This window comes from Phocoena phocoena, chromosome 4 (assembly GCF_963924675.1).
Source record: "Phocoena phocoena chromosome 4, mPhoPho1.1, whole genome shotgun sequence".
NCBI lineage: Eukaryota > Metazoa > Chordata > Mammalia > Artiodactyla > Phocoenidae > Phocoena > Phocoena phocoena.
The window spans coordinates 97,921,625-97,934,070 of record NC_089222.1 but is presented as its reverse complement, the minus strand read 5'-3'; the positions used below and the strand labels follow the sequence as shown (position 1 = coordinate 97,934,070).

Here is a 12,446-nt window from a genome sequence, read left to right as displayed (position 1 = left end):
GGAGGGCCCTCATTCTACATTAAGAGCAAGTAAGTACAATGTGAAAAGTGTTAGAAAATGTGAAAAGAAAATTCTAAAAGAATCATAAAGCTTTAATAAGTTGGCAAAGGAGTGAGAACTAAGGCAATCTTGAACACTTTAACAAGCTGGAAACATGGGAAGGAAAAAATATGCTATTAATGGTGAAATAAATTGTGGTTTTAACTCTTCATCTGGGCCAATCTGGAAAGCTTTCTTTTGACCTTAGATATATTGAGGACAAACATGTACATTCTTCCTTTCAAAGCCCATTAAGAATAAAAACTGTAAATTAGGTACATCTACTCTCCAAAGAATGTGAACTCAGAAAAGGCTCTAAAAACATAGGAGAACCATATGGACCCTATGCAAATAGGAATGGAAACATACAACCAAGGATAAAGTGACTCATTAATGTTTCGAAGCTTAAAACAAATAAAACAGAAAACAGAGGTTTTCTCATTAGAAACTCACCACACGAGAGCTTTGATATATAAAGTCAAAAGTCAAAGTATAGGGGCTTCCCTGGTGGCGCAGTGGTTGAGAGTCTGCCTGCCAATACAGGGGACACGGGTTTGAGCCCTGGTCTGGGAAGATCCCACGTGCCACGGAGCAACTAGACCCATGAGCCACAACAACTGAGCCTGCGCATCTGGAGCTTGTGCTCCGCAACAAGAGAGGCCGCGACAGTGAGAGACCCGCGCACCGCAATGAAGAGGGGCCCCCCGCTCGCCACAACTAGAGAAAGCCCTCACACAGAAACGAAGACCCAACACAGCCAAAAATAAATAATAAAATTTGAAAAAAGTCAAAGTATAATGTAAAGAAACCTTTCCAATAACTTGCACTTGCCTAGTAATTCGCAAATTACTAAATGATGCTATACAAACCAATGTGAAGTGATTCTGTTTTAAAAAGCCAGAGACTTTACACATAGTGCCAAATATCAGAGTTAAATGGATTAAAATGACATCAGTTGATGTTCCTGTAGCAAGCCAAGGGCATTCAGATTCCAACAGTTTTGTCAGAATATGCTCCTGAAGGAAAACTTGAGCTGTACTAATCTTCTAATTTTCAAGGAGGAATCATTCCCTGTAACTATTATTGCTTACTCTAACCTACTGGATTAATCTAAATTCTAAAAAATACCATCTACATAATCATATGAGGGTGGATTTCTCCAATTCTGCATCTAAGTACACCAATTGAGTTGTTCTGGTGGATTTATTTGGGTGCTTATAATATGTACAGTATTTCCAGAGCTTTTAAATAAGGACTATTATTTTTTCTCAAATGTCAGCTCTTTATTAACTGTTCTAACTAGGGAGAAAGGAGGGATGGGTAAATAAAATTCACAAGTACTCCAAATGCTTCTTTTTGTCATTACCATTTAATTCTTCCCCTTTAGTCATGTCCTAACAATTCCCTATTTCTGTCAAGGATACTTTGATCCTTCCACACACTCATGTTTGAAACTTGGCAAGCATCTTGACATATTATTATTGAATCTTTTAAAAAACTTCATTCTAGGTAGAATTATTTATTTTAAATATTGTGATTTGATGGGCATGACTCCATCTATCTGATGAGAAGAGCAGAGCCAGGGTGTATGGGCAAGGGGATGACAGGGTGAGGTGTACACATTGTCTGAGTAGCTTGGGGCCTTCAAGTCAATTGCCTTGGATAAAATTCTAACTCTATCCGGGCAACTGTTCCTCTACCTTCTTCGTATTCATTATCTCTTTGTGCTGTCAAACCGTGGCAATCTCTATCAATTAGAATCAATCATCAGATAAGTCGTTTCATGGAGGGGTCTGCAGAACCAAGTGAAATTGAAGAAAAGGCTTGAGGAGAGGGGAGGAAATCATATCCAAATCCTGCTATATGAATTTGCAAGTTACTGAACCTCATGGATTTATCAAGCAAGTTGAGTAACCATTAAAATCAGCTACATTTTGTTACAAGAGTATCAGGTCTCCATCCTTCCCTTCTACCCTTCCTGCCCATCCCCTCCCCTCCCTTCTTTGTTTTCCTTCTTTCTTTCTTAGTAAGAGACTAAAAAAAGGAAAAAGAAAGCAACCCTTAAGTGTTTGTTTTCTCAGCACTGGCACCCTGTGAACCCATTAGAAACTGAAGTTATCACAAGAAAGAAAGTTCTTTCAAGAGTCCATTTCCAAACAAAGTAAGTTATGGGTTTAGTAGTGGTTGAAATAAGGAATAGTTCAGATTCTTTGAAACAGCTCAAAATTACTTTTCAAAAAATTTAGTTTTGGCATATCTTCTACATACTTTTTCCAAGAATTTCTTCCTTCAGAACTATAGACATGTGAAAGAAAATTTTTTTCTTTCTTAGTTTAGACTTCTTAATCAAAGTCATATGAAAGGTACTTCTGAGAACTTACAAACATTTTAAAGCTTTCTTTTCTGTCCAATTAAGACAAATAAGAAGAAATAAAGCACTACAAAAAATAGATATAAAGCAAAAAAAGTACATGAAAATGTTTTCGATATCTTTAGTACAAGGCAAATACATATTAAAATGGTAATGAGATATGACTACACTAAAATAGCTAAAATGAAAAATGTTGATGACACAAAATGCTGGTGCAGATGTGGAGCAACCAGAACTCCCATATACTGCTTGTGGGAATTTAAATGGAAAAATTAGGCCAAAAAAAATCAAATATACATCTTCCTTGTGACATAGCAATTCTACTTCTAGGTATTGATCTAAGAGAAATTAAAAGATATATCTACAAGAGTCTTATACAAAAATGTTTATAAAATTTATATTCAAAATAACCAAAGGGACTTCCCTGGTGGCACAGTGGTTGAGAGTCCGCCTGCCGATGCAGGGGACATGGGTTCGTGCCCCGGTCCGGGAATATCCCACATGCCGCGGAGCGGCTGGTCCTGTGAGCCATGGCCGCTGAGCCTGCGCGTCCGGAGCCTGTGCTCCGCAACGGGAGAGGCCGCAGCAGTGAGAGGCCCGCGTACCGCAAAAAAAAAAAAAAAAAAAAAAAAAAACCAAAAAACAAGACACAATTCAGGTGTCCACCATCAAGAAAATGGATCAATAAATTCTGAAATATTCACATAATGGAATACTACTCAGGAATAAAAAAGGAATGAACTATTTATACTTGCAATGTCATGAATGAATCTCAAAAAACATGCTGAATAAATAAGATAGACACAGAAAGAGAACATACTTTATGATTCTGTTTATATGGAATTCTAGAGTGGCCAACTCTAGTACTTTCTGGAGTAATGAAAATGTTTTATGTCTTGATGGGGTATACAGTACATGGTTACACACTTTTTTGTAATTGATTAAATTGTACACCTAAGATCTGTGCATTTTACTAGGCTTAAATTATTCCTCAATAACACAGTTTTTTATGTAAAAAAGTAATGAAACAAATCTTAAACATTTAAGTCACTTTGAATATTTAAAATTTTAAAAAAATCTTCTAATATAAAAACTCCTCGGTTGAAGCTTGAAAATTTTGATTGTCAGATGCAAAGCTTTGAATTTTGAAGCTACTGTAGTAAATACTTATGAAAAGCAAATATCATCTTATACCCAGTTTAGAATCATGGTTCAGCATTTATACAGTGCCCAGCACATAGACAATGCCAACTACATATGCTGGATGAATGAATGGCAGTAATTTAAAAATAAACTTAGGTTTTTCTAATTTTGTTCTGCCAAAGAAGATGGTAGCTTCATTTCCAACTGTGCTTTTCCTTGACCTACATTTCTCCATGTGTTCCTCCCTCCAGTTTTCTAAGTCAATGATCCCTAAGCTTAGGTGAAGTTTCTGATTCAGTAGGTCTGGAGACCTGAGAATTTCCATTTTTTATAATTTCCCAAGTGATGTTTATTGAGGTTGATGCTGCTTAGTTTAGGGACCACACTGAGAGAACTACTGTTTTAGCACTTCGTCAACTGACAGATCAAAGATCCATCCTTTTCAAACCAAAGATGAAGCTTTGCAACTTTTAACAGTCTCTACTAAGTGCTTTCAACCTCATCCTCTGATTTTTTTTTTTTACACTTATCACTGAAAACCCCACTTGCTATTTGGCTTATTTTCCTTTCTAGTTTTTTCTTCAGAAAGAAAAAAATACTTGCATGTGTTTTCTATTCAGATAGGTGATAACTCCCTGAAGGGTAGGGATCCTGACTAATGTATCTTCATTCCCCTCACACCTAGATCAGGCTCTACAGCTAATAGCTGATCTGTAAATACTGATGCTCCTGACATTTACACATTCTTCTAAAGCAGGTGCAGATACTATTGAAAGCAAGTGCCAATTTTCAGATGAAAAACAAAAATTTCCATAATGGTGAACTACCTGTCATTGGGACAGTGACTTGGCAATGTCCAGTCATGGTGAGGGTTGATGAGGAAGCCCCAGGACAGGAAGACTGAGCTTGGTGTCAGAGTGCCAACCACCAGCTGGAGAGGTTTGCGAGATCGTGCTTTACCTGCGGAGGTAACAGACAGGTTAATTCTCGTTAATATTTAGTGTATTTTCTTTTTTAAAAATAATTTTTAAAATATTTATTTATTTGGCTGCACTGGGTCTTAGTTGAGGCATGCGGGATCCTTAGTTGAGGCATGCAAACTCTTAGTTGTGGCATGTGGGACCTACTTCCCTGACCAGGGATCGAACTGGGGTCCCCTGGAGTGCAGAGTCTCAGCCACTGGACCGCCAGGGAAGTCCTTTATGATTTGGGTAAAATAGACAAAGGTAATTTAGCAAGAGATGAAGAATGTGAAAGCGTTAAGTTCCTTTTCTTTTTATGTAGTGCACAAATATTAATAATGGTTTGCCCATGAATTTAAGCAGGAATCAAATGAAATACCCTTTTGAGATTTACTTGTGTGTGTGTGTGTCTGTGTGTGTGTGTGTATACACATATGAACTATATACTTTCCTAGTTTTTATTTTCTTGCGATTCAGGGATGAATATGGAGGTCTTGGCTATTATCAATGAAATAAACACACACACATATAGGCATATATATACATATATATATATATATACTCAATTTTCTTTTACAGACAAAATAAATTATGCTTTTTTTCCCCCCTGGGACTGTGAATTAGTGTGAAATAACACCTTAGAAAAGAAAGCTTACCATGTAGGTTGCAGGTTATAGTCTTTTTTAAAAAAAACTATTTGGAAGTGTAAAATCCCTTGTGAGACCATTGTAATAGCCTTTTTTTTTTTTTTTTTTTACAGTGAGTATCTAAATGGAAAAGGTGCACACATTTTTAATACTGCTGGAAGAGTACGAATAATACAGGAAGCACAGTTATTCAGATAAGACTAACTGGATTGGGGCAATGCTAAGAGTGATGCTGATATACCACTAGATTCTTTTCAAGTATGTGGCGGGGGTGCAGACATTTGCTTTTTCAAAAATATTTGAAATTGCAGGCATGGGAGGAGAGTGAAAAAGAGGCGGGAAGATTTTCAACCATGGAAACCAACACTGGCTCATAAAAGAAATCAGGGTACAATCTAATAGGATTAATTAAAAATCCAATGGGACCTAATAAAATTATGCAGCACTAATGTAAAACATATATGCTTTGTATTTCCATTAATTCTCTTTTTCATTTCATGATACTACGTATATTTGTTATAAAAAGAAATTTTATCTTCATCTACTGTAGTGTGAGCCAAACAGCAAAATGGCCTGTGACCTTTAGAAGGTGGGTAGGAGGGCACCCCTTGTATGAGCTTAGCTAAGGTTATCTGAACCAAATACCCTTGAAAATTGTGCCATGACTGCTGCTTCTGTCAGATTTAAGTTGTATAAGTTGTTATTCTAGCGGAAAAGCCCTCTGAAACAAGAATATACACAACCTAGTGGTGGAAAGTTACTTCACTGTGACATAGATGAATTTTTAAAAGATATCTTAAATAATTTTCAAAGATGGTTATTGTTTAATCACTTGCAAACATGCAACTATACTTCTCTGAAAATCTGTCCAGATCCACCTGCAACAGTACCTTATCTATGATTCAAAGGGTTCAAGTTTGGCCCCCAAGGAGGGCAGATTAGAATCAGAGATAAAGGTGGGGGACACCGGTAGTTTGAAAAAGACCTGAGGTGATTCTGATAAGTCTTTTTCCACCCCTGCGTTGATTTTCACTCACTCACGTAACACAGCTGTCTCATTTTATAGATGAAAAACAAGGCCCAGAGTAGTTTCAAGGTTGTCCAAGGTTAAGATTCAAATCCAGGCCTCCTGAATTATAATCTACTTTTCTTTTTACTATATCACTGGCTTGGCTCACAATGTATGAAGATAATGCCACTTAGAGAAAAAAAGGTACATTTTTCTTTCCCCAAGGAACCTAAGGTTTACATGACTATCAAATAATTATTTCACTAAGTTTGGATCTTACTTTAAAAATGATTAAATAATTAAAATTTATGTGGCAGATACAAATATAAAATGAATGGAAGCTAATCCATGACTCATTACATCACTCTTAAATGCAGATTATAAAAACAAAAATTATATCTGTTGCCTGAAAGGAAAGGTGGGGTATTATATCCTGAGTGGGATGAAACAATTTCCTGTGTTGGTCATCATACTGAAAAATAATCTCTAAGGCCAGCGTCACAGAAGCCCCCAAATGAAACGAAGTTATAAAATTCTATTAAGTTGTAATCACTCTCTTGACCTTCCTTACTTCTTTTTGTATATTTGTTTTATAATCATATTAAGAAAAATTTCAGTGACTATGAAGCCAGAATCCCATAAAACCATACTCATGCTTCCTGACTTTATTGTTAAATATTCTGAAATAGAATCTTGAAATATTGATGAGAGTACATTTCTTTTCAAGTGTATGGAAAGCTGCCTGGACGACTACCATCAGTAAGTTGTAAGTACTGATTGAAACTTTCCTTGCACTTTGGGATAATATAAGAGGTCAAGGAAAAGGATCTGTATTTCTCAAAATACTTGACCATTTATTGCTTCTCTAAAAAGAAAAGGAAACCAACAGAAGGAGGGGAGGGGATAGTGGCAACTGATTTCTGGTAACCAGGCATGGCTAATACACCTAGGAGACAGAATACAGAGCTGCAAAGGGCGCCTTTGCTCAGTGTATGTGAATATCTGTACACTCCCCCAACCCTTCTCATCCCTTTAAGAAAGATCCTTTTTTCTGTGTGGCAACCAGAGTACTGTAAAAGACAAATATGATTAGGAAATAATTATTTTGAGAACAGTTCACATTAGAACATGAAAAAGAAAAGTACTATGATCAACTTTATCTAGAGTAGTAAGATGTGACATCAGATGTTAAAAGCATATTTATAGTTCTATCAGTCCTTCGTAATAGCAACGGCTTCCTTATTTGATCTGAGAAGAAATTTTAGCAGTGAAATTGGGACAACATAGGATTTTTTGGGGGGGCTGCGTTGGGTCTTCGTTGCTGCATGCGGGCTTTCTCTAGTGGTGGCGAGTGGGGGTTACTCTTCATCGTGCTATGCAGTGTTCTCACTGTGGTGGCTTCTCTTGTTGCAGAGCACGGGCTCTAGGCACGCGGGCTTCAGTAGTTGCAGCACATGGGCTCAGTAGTGGTGGCCCATGGGCTCTAGGATGTGTGGGCTCAGTAGCTGTGGCGCGCAGGCTTAGTTGCTCCGCAGCATGTGGGATCTTCCTGGACCAGGGATCGAACCCATGTCCCCTGCATTGGCGGGCAGAACGGCCCCATCAGGGAAGTCCCAGGACAACATAGGATTTTAATCTTCCTTAGTCATGCAGAAATGTTTCTACTTTTTTATACATATGGTATCTACTTTCCTGTTTTAAGTCTCCCTAGCCCTGGGAAGATGGGTGTTGCACTGCTGTTTTATGAAAGAAGTCCTATTTTCTATGTTTGACTAAATACAAGAGATTTAGAAGGAAGAGGTGTAAATAAAATCCAAGTTCCAACCCATTTAACACACACGTAAATGAGTTATGCTTTTGAAATGTCAACAGTTTCCTTCAGCAAAGGTTAGACATCAAATTTTGCCCTAAAAAATCTGAAAGGCACAAGAGCGGGCTTTAGTTCACACATTACAAAATAGAGACAGGCCAACAGGAGTTATCTCTAAATGAGCACTTGCTCTGGGCCAGGCCTGTCCTACGTGTTGTGTATTTGTGGACTCATTTAATCCTCACGCAGACCCTACCATACGTCAGAATGGAGGCACAGAGAGGTTCAATAATTTGCCTCAATCTCTACAGTTTGTATGTGGTGAGGCTGGAAAAGACCCCAAGAGCCTCTCCCACCAGGCTATGCTACTCCCCAAGCAGGGTTGTGTTGACGGGGGTCTGCTGGGCATGGTACATCTTCTAACCTATATTCCTGAGACATCCCCAAGCCACGTGGTCTTTGTGGGTAGAAAAGAGACGAAAAGGCATGCTTTAAAGTTAATTTAAAAAAAAAAATCAACAAAAATACCTGAGCATGACTTCTTTTGGCTGGGAGGAGGAGCGGGCCGCACGACTATCAGATATTTAGGCTCAGCATCTGGAAACAGTAACATTATTTATCAGTAAGATTCTTTGCGAACAAACAGAGTTCACGACAGCAAACCCATTCCTGACTCAGTGTTCCCAGCTTTAGTCAGCTTTAGTCATCGTAACCACAGCACGGGTGGGTGAGAGGGCCCAGGAATTCAGAAAGTTCAAATTTCTTGGGATAGTCCAGGCCATTAAGTTTTTAAAATGAAAATTAAATCCAGATTTTCAAAACCCCATGGACAGGAGTCAGGGAGAAGTCTTAAAAGAATTATGCTAGACACAGATTTCATGCCACATTTTCATCAGTCCTTTGCTCTGCGAAGAGACTTTTTTAAAAATCAGATCATATTTCTTTTGTTATCCTACTCCTCACAGAGGGTCAGTCTGGTGCTTCAAAGTCAGAGAAGGAAAATTATACTTGTGTAGGACATAAGAGTCTCACCTGTTGAATGATCTGAAATTGCTCACTTTCTTGGGAATCTGAATATTCATAACATCCTACCTATTTTTTTTATCCTGTTTGCATTTCAGTCTGTTATCACATCCAATCAATCATTTTCATGAACAATTTTTAAACAAAATCACAATTTAAGTTGGTATAATTTTCACCTAAAATATACCAATGGAAAATAGAGAATCTCTTTTAAAAAGATTGAGGTTTTATGAGGGAAATCTGTGGGCTGGTATCTTGACAATTTTAAGGTACACAGGTGTCTGTATTCATCAAAACATTGAATAGTAATGACAAGGTCCTACTGTACAGCCCAGGGAACTATATTCAATATCCTGTGATGAACATAATGGGAAAGAATATGAACAAGAATACGTGTATGTAAAACTGAGTGACTTTGCTGTACAGCAGAAATTAAACACAACATTGTAAATCAAATACACTTCAATAAATTTTAACAACCTAAAAATATAAAAATTAAAATGTGGACAGTAAAAAAAATAAAAATTAAAATATTTAGGTTTTAAATAAAATGATATTTAGACAATCAATATGTGTTAACTCAATCAGGGGCTGATAGTTTATCAAAGTTTTTAAAATTGATGTTTTCAAGAGGAATGGTTGGGGCCTCCCTGGTGGCGCAGTGGTTGAGAGTCCGCCTGCCGATGCAGGGGACACGGGTTCGTGCCCCGGTCCGGGCCCAGCTGCTCCACATGCCGTGGAGCAGCTGGGCCCGTGAGCCATGGCCACTGAGCCTGCACGTCCGGAGCCTGTGCTCCACAACGGGAGAGGCCACAACAGTGAGAGGCCCACGTACGGCAAAAAAAAAAAAGAGGAATGGTTGGTCTATACACAGTGTATAAATAAGCCAAATACACTCTGGGCATATAAAATAGCATTTTATAAGCAGCTCTATTGGATTAATCAATTGATTGATGTGTATTATCTACAATATTTCTTCAGTAACTCTGGATCCTGGAACTTATTCTACACCACACTTTATCCGGATGCTGTAGTCAATCACAGTTCACTCCTACTTGCTCAGACGGAGCTCACGTCTTTGTTTTCTTTCAAACATCTCCCCTCCATGTGTTTGAAGCCCAAGGCTTTATGGGGCTGACCTCATTCTCAGCCAGAGACAACCTGGCCTTCAACCATGTTTAATGACTCAAGGCTTTGTCTTTTTCCTGGACACCTCACCAGGCCCTATTTGCTATAACCTGCTGCAGTAATTACCACTGCAAAAGATAAACCAGGTAACCTCTTGAATTGACCTCAGAGCTTTGCTCATCGATTGCATTGGTGCCTAATAACCACAACACAGATAAAGGAGCGTTCGCTGTGTTTCAGTCTCATGTGTTTGAAAGCATATCTTGCTTAGTGGAGCTTATATAAGGAAAAGCTCAACTTAAATCAAGTTCTCTAGTAACAATATAATAACCACTTCCTGATTTTATTTGGGATATAGAGCAATATAGGTATTAAGAAACTACTGTGTGTTGAGTACTTCCTATGTGCTGGATACATTATATTCATAATTTAGTTACTCCTCATGGCAATCCTACCTGACAAGAACTATTCTCATCCCAATTTGTAGATGAGGTCACTGAGGCAGGGTCAGCATGTACAGTCACACGAGCCCCATGTTCAGAAGGGTCCCACGCTTGGTTTAATATCCTGCTGTCACCATCATGAAATTCTTAATACTTTTATCTTTGAATTCATGTTTTATAAGGGCTGTCCAATGGGATAATGGAGCATGAGTGTGAGCAGAGCAGATGAGAGCAATAATGCATGTCTGCACTTCCTTCCATCCATGTATAGCATTCTAGGTACCCATTAGCATAGCATTCCAAAGGGCCCATGTCGTGTGGGAGTCCAGTAAGACTCAAAGGTCAAATACGGTAAGCGTATTACATCTACCACTGAGTAAGGGTCTGTGGAAGGGAAACCGACAGCCCTGTGAGGTCACACTTCCATTTGAACCAGAACTTGCTTCAAATGCAGAAAGAAGGCAACAGCATTTTAGGAAACAAAAATGACCAAAGAATCCTATCATGTCCTTTCTTATTCATGTTCCTTTCCTGTATTAGCAAGACACTGACGCTGAAAATTAGGACACAGAGGGAAAGGAAAAGCTAGAGAAACCCCTGCTTCCTTTTGTTTCCAGTTCTCCCTCACTCGTAAGTGGAAGGCAGAGGGTATTAGTAGAATGAGCAAGTATCAAAAAGTTGAGTTCTGTGCATTTCCACTAGTGTGGCAAGAATAAAGTACGTATGCATGAACTACAAAATACAAATTGTGTCATTTTAGTGATTCTGCTTAGGACTTAAAGGATCTTACATTTGCATTTAAAACTAGCACTGCACAATATAAAGAAATACTAAGAATTTACTCGTCATTTTTCTTTACTTAAATGACCTTAAATAGCAAATAAAATAGCACCGTGACAAGTTGAGAAACTGTGGAAAAAACTTTATATTTTAGTACCTTTAATGACATTTTTTCCTGGTTTTTGAGCCATGGACCCTGTGTTTTTATTTTGCACTTGGCCCTGCAAATTATGTAGTTCTTAATCTTGTCCCCAAAATGCCCTTTTAATAAGTCTCTGGAACTCACTTCTAGAAAACAAAGCTAAATCCCATTTTTCTTAAATTGTTCTCATTGTGGCAGAGTCTCTTAGAGTTAGCCTTTTATTTCCTTCCTTGATACACGTTAATTCAACTATACCTCAGTGTTTTTAAAAAAGGCCTGAAATACAAGAAAAATAACACACATAGAAGCTAAAGACAGTGCCATGATCCGAGACATATGGTTACATGAGCAATTTAAACGTAATTTTTGTTATGATCACAGTCGCTCTGCATAGAGCATAGGCTGTTACAGCCAATTACAAATTGGAACAGATGTCGGAACTTGGGTGCATATGCCGGCTCTCACTCTCATTAAAAACTTCCAAATTCACGCATTTCAGTAGTCTTTACGCTCAGTTGGGAACACAGACGTGGAAAAATAGAACTGAAAAACAAGATTTCTATTTCTGTTCTGCACTATGAAATCCTTTGTGGATTTGTAGCAGCCTGGAAATATATACACTGTAGCCTGATCAGAAATTTTGGCAACACATGCCAAAATCAACTACTTTTTAGAGAATGTGTATTATTAAGAAATTTTAAGAAAATGTATAGAATGCAGTTACCTTGACAATTTTTCCACTCCTGAAATGTTGCAGACTAATTAAATCTAATTTGCTTCATATTTTGAATGCCCTGTGGTGGAGGATACAGACAGCTTCCTGTTTAAGGAAATCTACTATTGAAATTCTTTATAAAGTCCTAGATTTTTTGGTAACACAAATAATCTTCCCATACTCGCTCTGCTCAAAAAATCCTAATTCTCACATTTTTGTTAGGGGACATTTGCA

The 12,446-nt window shown here is 37.9% G+C and overlaps 1 protein-coding gene across 1 annotated transcript in view; it reads right to left on the bottom strand.

Annotated features, from left to right (window-relative positions):
* ABI3BP (ABI family member 3 binding protein) overlaps positions 1–12,446 on the bottom strand; it is a 216,487-nt gene that overhangs the window by 168,614 nt on the left and 35,427 nt on the right. The window contains exons 3-4 of the mRNA XM_065875880.1: positions 8,510–8,578; positions 4,381–4,513 (exon numbers count right to left, since the gene is read on the bottom strand). Of these exons, the coding sequence (XP_065731952.1) occupies positions 4,381–4,513; positions 8,510–8,578 (202 nt within the window). The remainder of the gene's footprint in view (positions 1–4,380; positions 4,514–8,509; positions 8,579–12,446) is intronic.